Source organism: Sciurus vulgaris (genome assembly GCF_902686455.1).
Source record: "Sciurus vulgaris genome assembly, chromosome: 8".
In the NCBI taxonomy this organism is placed as follows: Eukaryota; Metazoa; Chordata; class Mammalia; order Rodentia; family Sciuridae; genus Sciurus; species Sciurus vulgaris.
The window spans coordinates 80,827,905-80,841,329 of record NC_136468.1 but is presented as its reverse complement, the minus strand read 5'-3'; the positions used below and the strand labels follow the sequence as shown (position 1 = coordinate 80,841,329).

Below are 13,425 nucleotides of genomic sequence, written 5' to 3'. Positions count from 1 at the left end.
ATTTAGACCAATGTTTTCAATCTTATATCAAAACAGTTTTGAATAAATCACACATTCTACCAGCTAATGTTATCACCCATAATCATTTAGTGCAAGGACTTGTGACAAAGGTCTAAATGTATTTGATCAAGAAATGAAATTTCCCCAAATCTAAGGACATTTGTCGAAGCTATTCTTTTCAAAAAGAAAAACTAATAACTATTATTTTCTAATTGAAAGTCACATCACCCAAAAGCTACCTGAGTCATGCAAACAAATCTAATCCTAGGACATAGCCTGAACACAATGGCCAGTCTCATGTGTAATAAGCTGGTACACCTGCTCCTTCTCCAGAGTGAATGTGTTTGGGCTCTTCCCCACAAGGAGAAATGGAATGAATGACCTTCACACACCAACTCGAATCATATCTGGACACAGTGCTCAATGCATTTGAATTTGACCATGACCCATAATAGGAAGTGAATTAAGAACTCTGGTTCTGTATTTACCAGGCATATAAAAAGCCCAAAACTAGCTGTTGGACAATGGTAGCCCTGCTTTTTGTTGGTCCTAGAATGTGTGGGGCTAGTTCACACCCACCAGCCAACATTAATGACCCTGCGTGTGCAGGAATGATGCTTTTCCACCACTGGAGAACCTTCACCCCTTCTCCTTCGCTAACTCGCAGAACAGACCTGTCAGCTCGGGAGAACGGATGTCTCAGCGCCACGTGGCACTTTAAAACTTCCTTCTCCACAGCTGGAAGAAACAGGAATTTCCTCAAAGTAGCCCTGCAGCTGCAGAATTTGGAAGACTTGAAAGTAAGAATATGTGGGCTGGTGGTGATCTCAGAGGTAACCCTTTGGACAGAACTTCATACATTTAGAGAATTTGAAACAAAAACTTCTCCTCTGATACAGCCTATTGGGAAATCAGTATCCTTTATGATTGGATAATGGAGAAAATTCATAATCAAAGGCCAGCAAGCTTACAGGAAACTCCTTGGAGCTACCAAATAAATTATTTTATAAATCATATCAGATTATCTCCAGCAGTCTTTTATTTCTGCGTTAATGTACAAAAACAAAACTTTACATGTAAATCCTCTGAAGTATAAAGTATCCATCTATCATAAGATAGGCATTTATGTTACAATTCATTGTTTTTGAGTTGGCTATCACAAATGTACTTTCCAAAGGGACTCTATACGTTTATTGATTATCTTCATAGAACCATAAAATGATAGCAGAAATTTCTCTGAAGGTAATCACTGAAAGACTCAAGAATAGCCACATAATCTGAACAAATTTAGAAATCTTAGCAATTTTTTTGTTTCTGTTTTTGTTTGTTTTTTGCACAATCTTTGGTCTTCATCTGCTGTCTTTTCTTCCATTTTGAGTTTATCTTTCTAGCCTAGAATTTACAGTACCAGGAGCATCATAATTTCTTCAAATGTAATCTCCTATAATTCATGAAAAATTAATCCTTAATCACTTAACATGTCCTTTTGAATGAATATGGGATGTCTATTTTTTGCAAAATTTTTAGGACCTTGCTGCTGCAGTATATCTAGGTCCTCGACACAATTTTTAGTGGGGAATTGTGACCTACACTAAAACTTAAGCAAGTTTGGAAAAATACATGGAGAGCTAGGCTTCAATATTCTTTCCACAAGTGTTCACAGGAAGGCTGTAATACCAAGTGTGAAAAACATCCACTCCAACCAAGCACTAGAAATGGTTATCTGTCTTCCATTCCTTTTATCTTCATTTTAACTTAACTAAGTATTTCTTCACATGGCTTTGTTTGTGCTCTCTCAACCCTTTGGTGTGCCTGTTTAACTAAATCAGAGGGCTGGAGGGTGAGGCCACGACTTCCAATAAGATTTAATTATGAGTGCAGATATGAACAAGATTTAGACTATTAAGCCTTGCACTTCAAAAAAACCTTTAACATATTTTGCCTTTAAATCTTTTATCACCTGCAAAAATTAATTAAGTGCAGATGTAGCAGGTTCGGTTTGGATGCCAGGGTTCATTTCCTGTCTATGCCTTGTCAGACAACCTATTACACCTCCTCATGAACTGGAGGCAAACCGAAAACGGGGCTCATAAATCACCATTCAGTTCTCTTTCGCCCCTTCCTGGATTGGTCCTTTTTTGTATGGGGCAGATCTCCAGCTCATTATTCAGGAATATACTTTAGACAACATGCCAAGTGTCATCTGCATTTAAACAAACCATTTGTTAAACAAATTATAACTATTGTGTAAGAATGCATCAGGTTAAAATGCGAGACCAAGTTAATGCCTTTGACTTTTAATCACTCGGAGTTCCTGCAGGGAGTCATCCCAAACTGGCATCTGAGATCTGAGATCTTTTCAGAAAAAATGACATGCTGACTTGTTTTAATAATACCACTGTTGCACAACAAGCGACATGATTGCTAACCAGGGGAAGTGGCCAATTGGTTACCAAAGCAACAGCATTCTTTCCAGCACATCTGACTATTTAAAGTCTATATTCTGTAGGGAAAAGTAAATTCAGGTTCTGTTGGGTTATTTTAACTGTGGAAGTATCAATTCATTTAAGGATCATAAAAGTTGCCCTGATCTGCGCCTTCTTCTCATTAAATTGCAGTTAACACCATGAAAGTGAAACGTGAATGTTTATGGTTTCAGAACTGCAATCCTGAATTTAATGAGTTTCCACATTCAAAGGAAACACACCCTTCAGTTGTTTGCAAGTGCTAAAAGCAAGACAACCTAACAGAGAAATACAAATCCACTCCCTTTTATCTAGAGTCACTGGAAACGCAACTCTGGCCAGGAATACATACCAGATCTACAATCAATATCTTGCTTATATTTAGTTGGTCTCTCAAGTATTTGGCGGTAATTGCAACTGAATTAAAAAAGCAGAACCCCCTGCGGAATAGAGAAGAACAGAGAAATAAGAAAGCAAATCATCCAGGAAAACCATTATAAATAATGTTCAGAGCATTTTTTAAAATGCTATATGATCTCTGAAGCCATAAATCTGCTTCTGGGAGTACCTCGCAAGATTTTTCAGTCCATCTGCTAACAATTAGAGGCTTCAGAAACATGCATGGGGCAGGTGACCGCCAGGAACCTTGGTGCTTGAAGATGGGCAACAGTTCCTGGTACTTACATGGCTGCAGATTCTTCGGCGTGATGGCCTGGGGGCCTCACAACAGCAAACCCATTCTGTAAGAATAAGACAGGTTTTCAGTGGTCAGATACAGATCCGAGGGCTTGCTTGGCTCTCTATACCCTACAGAACCTCAGGTACACGCTTAAAATTCTCTTAGATGCTCCAGACCTTGTTTTTCTGCCCCTATTACCATGTTGCAGAATGGACAGAAACAATACATATGATCACACTTTTTCAGATCATGTCTCAAAAAGAAGGCTCCCACAGAGCCAGGGGAAGAACAGAAACTTGGGAGTTATACCTAGCTGGCAAACATGCATGTCAGCTATTATATTTGCATGATTCATTTTCAAGAACAACTTCTTTCCTGACATCAACATTCTACAAAGGGAGAAGAAATTCACTCTTGGTGCAAGTTTAGGTCAACGTTTGGAAAGACCTGAGAAGATTCAAAGTGAAAATTTTTTAGCTGGATCCCTTCAATGGTTATTTCCACTTCGATGTCAGCAAAATGATAAATTTACACTCACACACTCACATAGACACAAAAGAAACCTCACAAAGGTGAAAAAGAGAACAATGGAAAGCCCATATTTCTTCCAGTCTATAAATTTAGCTTGGATGACTGCCAAGACTTGCAACTTTATTGGATTCCCTAAGTCAATTTGTAGCCCAAGTTCTGGAATTTTATAAAGAATTCCAGGGCTGAGTAGCAATCGGATCTATCCATGATCAAGGAATGCCTTAACCTACAGATTAGTTGGAATGCATCATGGGAAGCTGAAGTAACTCCAGCATGAAGGCAGGGAACTATAAATCCTTGCAAAGCCAGCATGCTCAGAAGAGTTGGTTGTCTGAAGTGAAAAATAATCATTCATCATATGGTTCACACCACCTTTCACTTAACTATGACTTAAGTAATATGCTCAAAAGAGAATACTTCTTTAATACATAATCTGAAAACATTTGAAATAATTTTAATATTCCCAAGGGATTTTTTTCCAAATCTTTAACTGTAAGAATAAAAGTATTGATAAAAATCATCTATGCTCTAGGTTTTTCAATATACATATAATTTTTGTTACAGTAATTAGCAATGTGTTGATTTGCTGTATATCTTGGTGTGTATATATAAAACGACAGTCTCAGAAGTAAATTACAAATTGCTATTCCTTAATGTGTGTCCTAAAGACACACATTAGGGAAACTGATCCCCAGTGTAATTGTATTAAGAGGTGAATCAGTGTTGAGGGCTCTGTCCTCATATGGGAGTGAGTTAGTTACTGAGGTAGTGAGTTCCTGATGAAAAGAATGAATTTGACCACATTTTCCTGTATCTTTACACATGTTGATTTTTTTTTTTTTGCCATGTTATTACTAAGCATTAAAGATATTACCAGATTCTGATGCCAGGCTCTCAGACTTCCCAGTCTCCAGAACAGTAAGCCAAATGAACTTCTATTGTATATAAATTATCCTATCTGTGTTATTTTGTTATAGTGGCAGATAATGAACTAAAACATAAGATAACATTGCTAATTAGAAATCTTGTGAAGGCAGGAGGATTACAAGTTCAAGGCCAGCCTGGGCAACATAGCAAGCCCCAAATAAAAAGGACTAGGGATATATGTAGCTCTGAGATAGAGTACCCCTGAGTTTGATCAACAGTACTGAAGAAAGAAAAAAAGAAAGGAAGGAAGGAAGGAAGGAAGGAAGGAAGGAAGGAAGGAAGGAAGGAAGGAAGGAAGGAAGGAAGGAAGGAAGGAAAAATCTTGGAAGAGTAATAAAACATTCTGTTCTTATTCTTAAGGTAGTATCTCTCTGGCATAAAAAGATTAATATGAAAGTTAATCAACTATACAAGATAATCAAGACTGAAATTTTTTTAAAAATTCCCTATTTTCTCCTTGATCTTTTAATTCTTTTCCAAATTTTTTATTGGTGCATTATAGTTTCCACAATGGTGGGATTTGTTACCTATTAGTACATGTGCACACTATAACAATATAGTGTGGCTAATATCCCTCCCCAGTGCTTCTACCCTCCCTCCCCACTTCCTATTTTTCCTCTGATCTTCCTTTGCTTTTCACATGATCACACCCCCACCTTTCTTTATTTTTCTTCTCAATCTTCCACATATGAGAGAAAAACATACAAACGTTGACCTTGACCTTTTGAGTTGGGCTTATTTCACTTAACATAATGATCTCAAGTTTTATCCATTTTCTTGCAAGTGACATAGTTTCATTTTTTTTGTGGTTGAATAAAACTCCATTGTGTATACATACCACATTTTTTTTTTTTTGGTACCAGGAATAGAACCCAGGCACTTTACCACTGAGCCACATCCCTAGCTCTTCTTATGTTTAATTTTGAGACAGGGTCTTGCTAAGTTGCTAAATTGCTGAGGCTAGCTTTGAACTTGTGATCCTCCTACCTCAACCTCCCAAGCCACTGGGATTACAGGTGAGTGCCACTGCACCTGGCCTTTACCATACTTCTTTATCCACTCATACATTGATGGACACCTAGGCTGGTTCTATAATTTGGCTATTATGAATTGTGCTGCTATAAACATGGGTATGCATGTATTATCATATTATGACAATTTTAATTCTTGGATAAATACCGAGGATTTGTATAGCTGGGTCATATAGTGGTTCCATGCCTAGTCAAGATTAAAATTTTAAGGTTCTATGGTGACACTATGGAGTACTATTATAGATCTACTGAGAATGGAGAATTCTATAAAGATTATGATAGATGCAATTTAACTCACTGGCAAAATATTATGAGGAAAACAACAACAAATGTAAGGCATGGAAAATATAATTGGTATATAAAAATTTTCAGATTATCAATACTAAAAGTTTTTTATAAATTAATTTAAAATATTACATTTTATGGGTAAAGGGCATGATCAAATAATGCAAAGAAGAAAACATTCAGTTACCAACAATCATAAGAAAAATATTCTACTTAATCAGTAATCAAATAAATATGCATGAAAAACTAAATGAAAAGCCATTTTTTCACCCAGGCAATCGGAATATTAGAAAATGCTCTCTGCTGACAAGAGTCACAGCTTATCCACTTATATGATGCTTGTTGAATGTGCCTTACATTCTTGCTGGAAAATAATCTACCTGTTATATCTGGAGCCTTTATAAAAACATTCAAATCCCTTGAATTGGTAAGCTCCTTATAGAATTTTTGCTTTAATGGTGTTATTAACTATGTATACAAGTATTTATGTAAAAGTTCATGTTTAATTTATAATTAAAGATTGGGAATTATCTAAATTAGCTAATATTAAGAGAATGGTTAATAAATTATGACACATTTATACCATGGAATATTAGATAGTCATTAAAAATTGATTAGCAGAATGCAGTGGCACATGCCTCTAAACCCAGCAGCTCAGGACACTAACGCAGGAGGATTGTAAATTCAAAGCCAGCCTCAGCAACTCAGTGAGGTCCTTGACTACTTAGTGAGACCCTGTTTCAAAATAAAAAATAAAAGGGCTAGGGATGTGTATCAGTGGTTAAGCGACCCTGGGTTCAATCCCTAGTACCTGCTTCTTCCCCACAAAAGAGTTTGTTATAAATATTCAGTGAAACAGAAAGGACTTTATAATGTTAATTTTAAAAGTATTAGTGCCAATAATATATACAATATGATATCTTTGAAGTGAAGGTAATAGATGTGATTTTATTTTTAATGATAATTTTATATATTTTCCAAATGGTTTTAGAAAAATCATGAGTTCTTTCAAAGAGAAAGTTATAAAACAAAGAGAAATCTGAGAGGTAGATGTTAATAGGTCTTACCAAAAGAGTTCTAGTCACAGAGATAGGAAAAGATTTTTAAAGAACATTCTGGGCAGGGTAAATGTCAAAACTCAAAGAAGAAAGATTAAGAAAGCATTATGTACAGGAAATCAATCCAAGTAAAGTTCATGTTGAGAAAAAATACAAAAATGAAATTACATAGGTCATTAGCAGAGTTACAGAAGAAAAAAAGAGAGAAATTGAATTGCATCTCCTGTCTCATTCAGTCATATTCCTTGAACATATGACTTTCACTTACAATCTTCTGCTGTAACTGCCACCATTCTGCTAAACTACTTCTAAACTTCTTGATTTTAGGTTAAAAAGGATCTCCTTGACAACTTCAACAAACCCTTTCTCAGTCATCAGTATGCACCAAACCTTCCCTTGTGCCCCTAGGAACATCCACTCCCCTCCAGCCTCCAGGTGTTCCTAGCTGAAACCTGCCAGAGCTGCCTCTCCTGTCTGCTCACACTGTAGCCCTTTTCTCCCTGTTTTTGTCAGCTTTTTCACCACTGTGACTAAAGGAGCCGAACAGAACAATTGTAGAGGAGGAAAAGTTGATTTGAGGGCTCACGATTTCAGAGGTCTTAGTCCAGAGAAGGCAGTCTCATTCCTCCAGGCTTGAAGTGAGGCTGAACATCATGGCAGGAGAGTGTGGTGGAGGAAAGCAGTTCACATGATGATCAGAAAGCAGAGAGAGGTCTCCACTTGCCAGATACAAACATATACCCCATGGCCACACCCTCAATGAAATCACTTCCTCTAGCCACACCACACCTGCCTTTGGTTACCATTCAGTTAATCCCATGAGGGATTAATTCACTGATTAGGTTAAGGCCATAACCCAATCATTTCTTCTCCAAACCTTCTTGTCTCACATGTGAGCTTTTGGGGGCACCACATCTAAACCATAACACTCACAAAGTTCCCAGATTGACTTGCAATAAAAGATGGAGCTGGAATAGTCCCATTTCTCAGTGTTGCTTTGAGATCATAAAGCCCACTTCACCCACTCCCCAGAACACATCCTATAAACCACCAACAACAACAACAACAAAAAAGATTAAGTGACCCAGAAAAAGAAAAGATAGAACACAATAAGATGACTGAGACAGTGCTGGCTAAGGCACTCCAGCTCCCTTGTGCTCTGTTCCTACAGAGGAGATGTCTCACCACCTGCAGTTTGGACTCTGTCCACTCCTACTCTCATTTATCCAACTTTTTTTCACCATGTGTTAAATTTATATTAAAATTTCCCTTCCTATTTAATGTACTTCACTGAGAATCAAATAGGCTTAGGCTTCTATCATTTTGGAGTAGATGGATAGATGATAGATACATAGATGGATAGATAGATGATAGATAGATAGACAGATACAGATAGATAGATATGCATATACATCCTAAATCTCATCAATTCCACCAGTTGCCACACTTTTTTTCTTCTTTTAACAATCAAAATTCTTGTATAGGTAATCTATCCTGCTTTCTCTTTGCTCCTTCTCCTAACCTCTGCTTTAATTAACTAACTGCATCACTAAAGATGCTCTTACAAGGGCCACCAATGGTCTTTATGTAACTGAATCCAATAAGTTTACTCTTTCAACCTACTGGACCCCAATTAAATTTCAACCCTAATGTCTATATCTTCACTTATTAAAGGATTATTCCTGTGGCTTCTTGACTTCACTCTCTCCTAGTTTTCTTACCTCTCTTTTTATTTCCTAACCTGTTCATTAGTTATTGATGTTACTCAAGACCATGTCTTAGGCTTCTACCATTTTGAGTAGATAGATGGATGAATTCAGTTGCTACCCATTATAAGACATTCCATGGATTTCTATTTCCAGGATGAATTTTCCTCTGAGCACAGAGCATCATATTAGCTCACCCACTTAATACCTTCACTTGGATATATCAAGGTCATTTTGAATTCAATATATTCAAAATGAAACCTTGATCTCCTAGCCTTCTTTAATTTAGCAACTATATCATTTGTCATTGGCTCTGTTAGAGACCAATGAGGTACTTGTCTTTAATGTCTCCTTCTCCATAATCTTTCTTCATCTCATTTTATCTCATGACCAATTCCTATAGATTTTATTACTTAAATTGATGTATTTATATATGTGCCTGTTCCTTGAATACTTTACCTTTTAAATATCTATTTCCATCATTCCTACAGTAATTATTGCTATTGATTTCAATATCCACACAGAAAATCCACTTGAATGACTCCTTACCTTTAATATATTTGTCTTCTGTTTTAGTCATACTCTTAGACCCTGTCATTACCAATAACAACTTCACCTTTATTATTTCAGTGCCAAGTATCCTAATCTCCCACTATCATGTCTTTCCAGTGAAAGCCTCAGATGCACTGGGACTTCCAACCCATTGACCTTATTTAATTTTTGCTATTCGCCATTCATCCCACTACCATGTTCAATTTCCTTCTTATCTGGGTTGGACTTCAGGTCCATGACTATATTCACTTAACTGCTGTACTTTGTTACTTTGTCCCTTTTTCCCTCCAACATACCCCTTCCCCCTGGTATATTAGTACACTCGGGCTGCCATAGCAAAATACCACAGGCTGGGTGGCTCAAACAACAGAAGTTCTTTTCTCCCATTCTGGAAGCTAAAACTTCCAGGTCCATGCCCAGCAGGGTTTGGTGACTGGTGAGGGCTCCTTACCTAGTTGAAGATAACTACCTTCTCACTGCAGTCCTCACATGGCCTTTCCTCAGAGCACTCAGAGAAAGAGCATTTTGCTGTCTCTTCCATCTTACATAAGGGCACTAATCCTGTTGGATTAAGGTCCTTATGACCTTAAATAACCTTTATCATCTCCTTACAGGTCCTATTCTAAACAGTCACATTGGGAACTAAGTGTTCAATGCCTGGATTTGGGTGAGGCATATTAACTCCTCAACATACTTTCACTTTGTCCCTTTCTTCCTCCAACACACTCTTCTGGTACCATCTGGGAAGCAAAGGACACTAGACAATCCAAATTGCCATCATCTTGACTGTGGGCTTCCAAGTCTCCAGAACTGTGAGAAAACATATATTTTTTAAATAAATTACATAGTTGGTGGTGTTTTGTTTTAGAAGCACAAATGGATGAAGATACTCAAAGACCTGCCAAATACTTCTGAGAACTCATCTACACTTGTAATGATATACCTCTTAAGAGTGATTGCTTGATTTGTTTCCATTAGTGTGATGTGTATGATCACAACCCCATGCACCAAAGCATTTCCTTTTTCCTTACCATTTTATTCTCTACAGTTACACAGTACCTGGCATATAGCAGGTGGTCAGTAAAGAATGATAAAAATAAATTTGTGTATAGATTCCACACTGAATTTTTTCTTATCCTGTTGTCCGTATCTTAACCTGTTGGCCATGGTTTGAAATTCTTCTTTAGTCTTACAAAGGTTCAAATTTTTGCACCCCAGTTATTTGTAGGAAATCAATTATTAGACTTGAGAGTACCTTCTTTCTCAGAACTACATAAAATACTTTGTGGCTAATAATTAATGGAGCATTAGAATTGAAGAAATAGACCTGACATCCTTTAAAATAAAAAATATTATTCTTATAGAAATGTCTCTCTTTCAGAGTGGACTCTGAGCTTTTGACAGGGAATTTGTTTTGTGTTTTTCTGTATCCCTTAATGTCTGGCACAAAGATTTGTGGTATTCATACCATGTCAATGAGGATTTTTCCTTGGTTGAAGAACATATACTTCTTCAATTAAATTTTTTCTTTCTTTCTTTTTGGTGCCAGGGATTGAACCCAGGGCCACTCTACTACTGAGTTACATTCCTGGCCCTTTTAATTTTTGTTCTGAGTAAGTCTCACTAAGTTGCCTAGGCTGGCTTTGAACTTAACGCCCTGCCTACCTCATCCTCCCAATTAGCATCAATTAATATTTTTCAGTGACTCTTTTTAATACTTAATTTTACTTATTTTAAAGTAACAATGCTAGCCTTTCAAAATGTAATTATAAGAAAATGTGCATAATGTAAAATAAAAGATTCAGTGACTTGGTTTATTATTTTGTCATAAATACTGATGATAAGAGATAATTATTTTCATTTTGTGAAGAAAATCTGTTCTTACAAAATTTGTAGAGCATATAATGGACTTACTTATACTTTTCCTTTTTAATTTGTGACCATTGCAATCTGTAGTATAAAAACCTAGAAATGCCATATTATTCCATACAATTTTGAATTCTTTTCTACTTTACCCAATGTAAATCTCTTTGATTTATATTTTATTCAAGTTTATGATGACCAAGTAATTAATATAAGCAAATGCATATTAAAGTACTATTTTATGGATTTATATCAAATTTATGATATAATTTTTGTTTCAATAATCTGATTTACTCCTTTCAGTTTTGTTTGCTCCAGTCATGAGCATGACCAATTATAGAGCTTCAACAGTATTTTAACATTATCACATTAACAATGTTTGAAGTACTGAATGTGCTCACATCCCTACTTCATAGTTTAGATTAGCATATGGACATTTCTCTTTGGTTTAAAGGGGAGAAATGACATGTTATTTAGTGTCATCATGAGAAGAAATACAGCAGAATATTTGATTACCCTATATAATCTATGTGATATCCAGGAAAGAAAAATCTTTGACACTGCCCATATATAAAATGGATTTGAGGAAAAGTAATCTAATCATTTTAGTTTAGCCTATTTTTATGTGATAAAATTTACATTTTCTGAGCAAATTTATCAAAAATGTCAAATTTGGTTTTTTTATTCCTTATATACATACTGAAATTTTCCTAGGCAAATAAAGAGAAGACAGTAAACAAAGTTGGAAAACCACTTTAAACATTCACTTTTTGACTCCACATAAGCTGAGTTTATCCATATGGTCATTATGGGTACAGAAAGTTCAGAATGTGGAAAATTATCTAACCATTTTACTTGTGTTCATAAGATTGCCCAATGGGCAGCAGAAATGCCCATCTGTAATATCCGTGGTCATTACAAACCATGGATGAACTCCACGGTTCCGCTACTAATTCCAATCTGTACCATAGAAGCTAGGTTTCAAAATCAAGGAAAATAAGGACCTAATCACACTGTGAAAGTGATATAATAAGAGTGCATTATGTACCAGAATCAACAAATAAACATAGAATCTAAAACAGAAAAGTAATGATTTATACAGACTTTAAGAAAGAGATGAACTAGAGCTTAAACTAATACTACCCATGATATCCGGTCATCCCATTAGTCACTTTCTAATTTTGATTTATTTGCTCTGGATAACAATGTAGAGAATAGACAGCCTATTTGATCTTTATGAACTGACAACAAAAGATGAAATGATTGTGTTTCTTTTTTAGTATTATATTTTTTACTTAATTTAATATTAAGTAAATATTACATTTTTACTTAATTTTTTAAAAAATGTAACTCTCCTTTGGAAAGCTATAAGAACATCAGATAAACCAATCTTGTGGAATAAAATGTTTTCTGCATAATGCAACTGCCTATTATCCAAAGATTAATTGAGCATATCAGAGCAGCTGATTGGGAGTTTGTTTTTGCATTTTCTCTTTTAGCCCATTGCTAATTTAGAGCTCATTAATTGCCTCCAAATCTTGAGTATCATTACTAAGGTATTTCTAAATGTACCAAAGTATCAATGCTTAGTGAAATAATATATAACAAAACCAAGCACAGCATGGAAAAATTCTACAGCATGCATTTCCAAGTAAAGATGTGATGGTTGAATTATTGCTTCCAATGCATTTGCTGAACTGGAAATTCATATGCCATATTTATGTGGTTGAAATATTTCACTGGAAGCCAAAATCCTAGCTTTGCCAAAAAGATTAAATTGATGCATCATCAATTGTGAAGATGACTTTAAGAAACAGTTCTTACCTATATGTAGGTCAAAGAATTTTTTTAAAGGAAGATAGTTGGGAATATTTTAATCTACTTTGATAGTCAATGACAAATGTAGTTATCAAATATGTGCATGTGCCCTTTTATTGTGGTTAAAAGAAGGGTTGAAAGCAGCCAGAACCTTAAATGTATGACTATGCTATTATAGCATAACTTTTGTCCCCCAAAATTGGTTTGCTCTTAAATGTTCTTTTCAATATCTCAATTAACTTATTTTCCATGTATACAAGTCTTTTACCTGTAAGAGAATAACTGAATCAAAGGATGCATTATCTTGTTTAACAGGTTTTAAAAACTTATTTGTAGAAATAAACTTCTGATTCTATTTTAAGTAGCATAGAGGTCAAGTCAGAAACATAGTAAAGACATAATGGTTTTGAAAGATTTAATTAAATAAATATCCCAAGTTCTCCTATTATACTAAAAGTTTAGTTTTAAATATCAGTACTTAAAGCAATTGTGTCATCTGCTGGTCTTATT

At 35.5% G+C, this 13,425-nt stretch overlaps 1 protein-coding gene across 20 annotated transcripts in view; it reads right to left on the bottom strand.

Moving 5' to 3' along the window:
- The window catches only part of HDAC9 (histone deacetylase 9), a 926,898-nt gene that overhangs the window by 153,655 nt on the left and 759,818 nt on the right, over positions 1–13,425 (bottom strand). For all 20 annotated transcript variants that reach the window (XM_079152285.1, XM_079152284.1, XM_079152283.1 and 17 more), the window contains 2 exons: positions 3,150–3,205; positions 2,818–2,905 (listed from right to left, as the gene is read on the bottom strand). In XM_079152285.1, the coding sequence (XP_079008411.1) occupies positions 2,818–2,905; positions 3,150–3,205 (144 nt within the window). The remainder of the gene's footprint in view (positions 1–2,817; positions 2,906–3,149; positions 3,206–13,425) is intronic.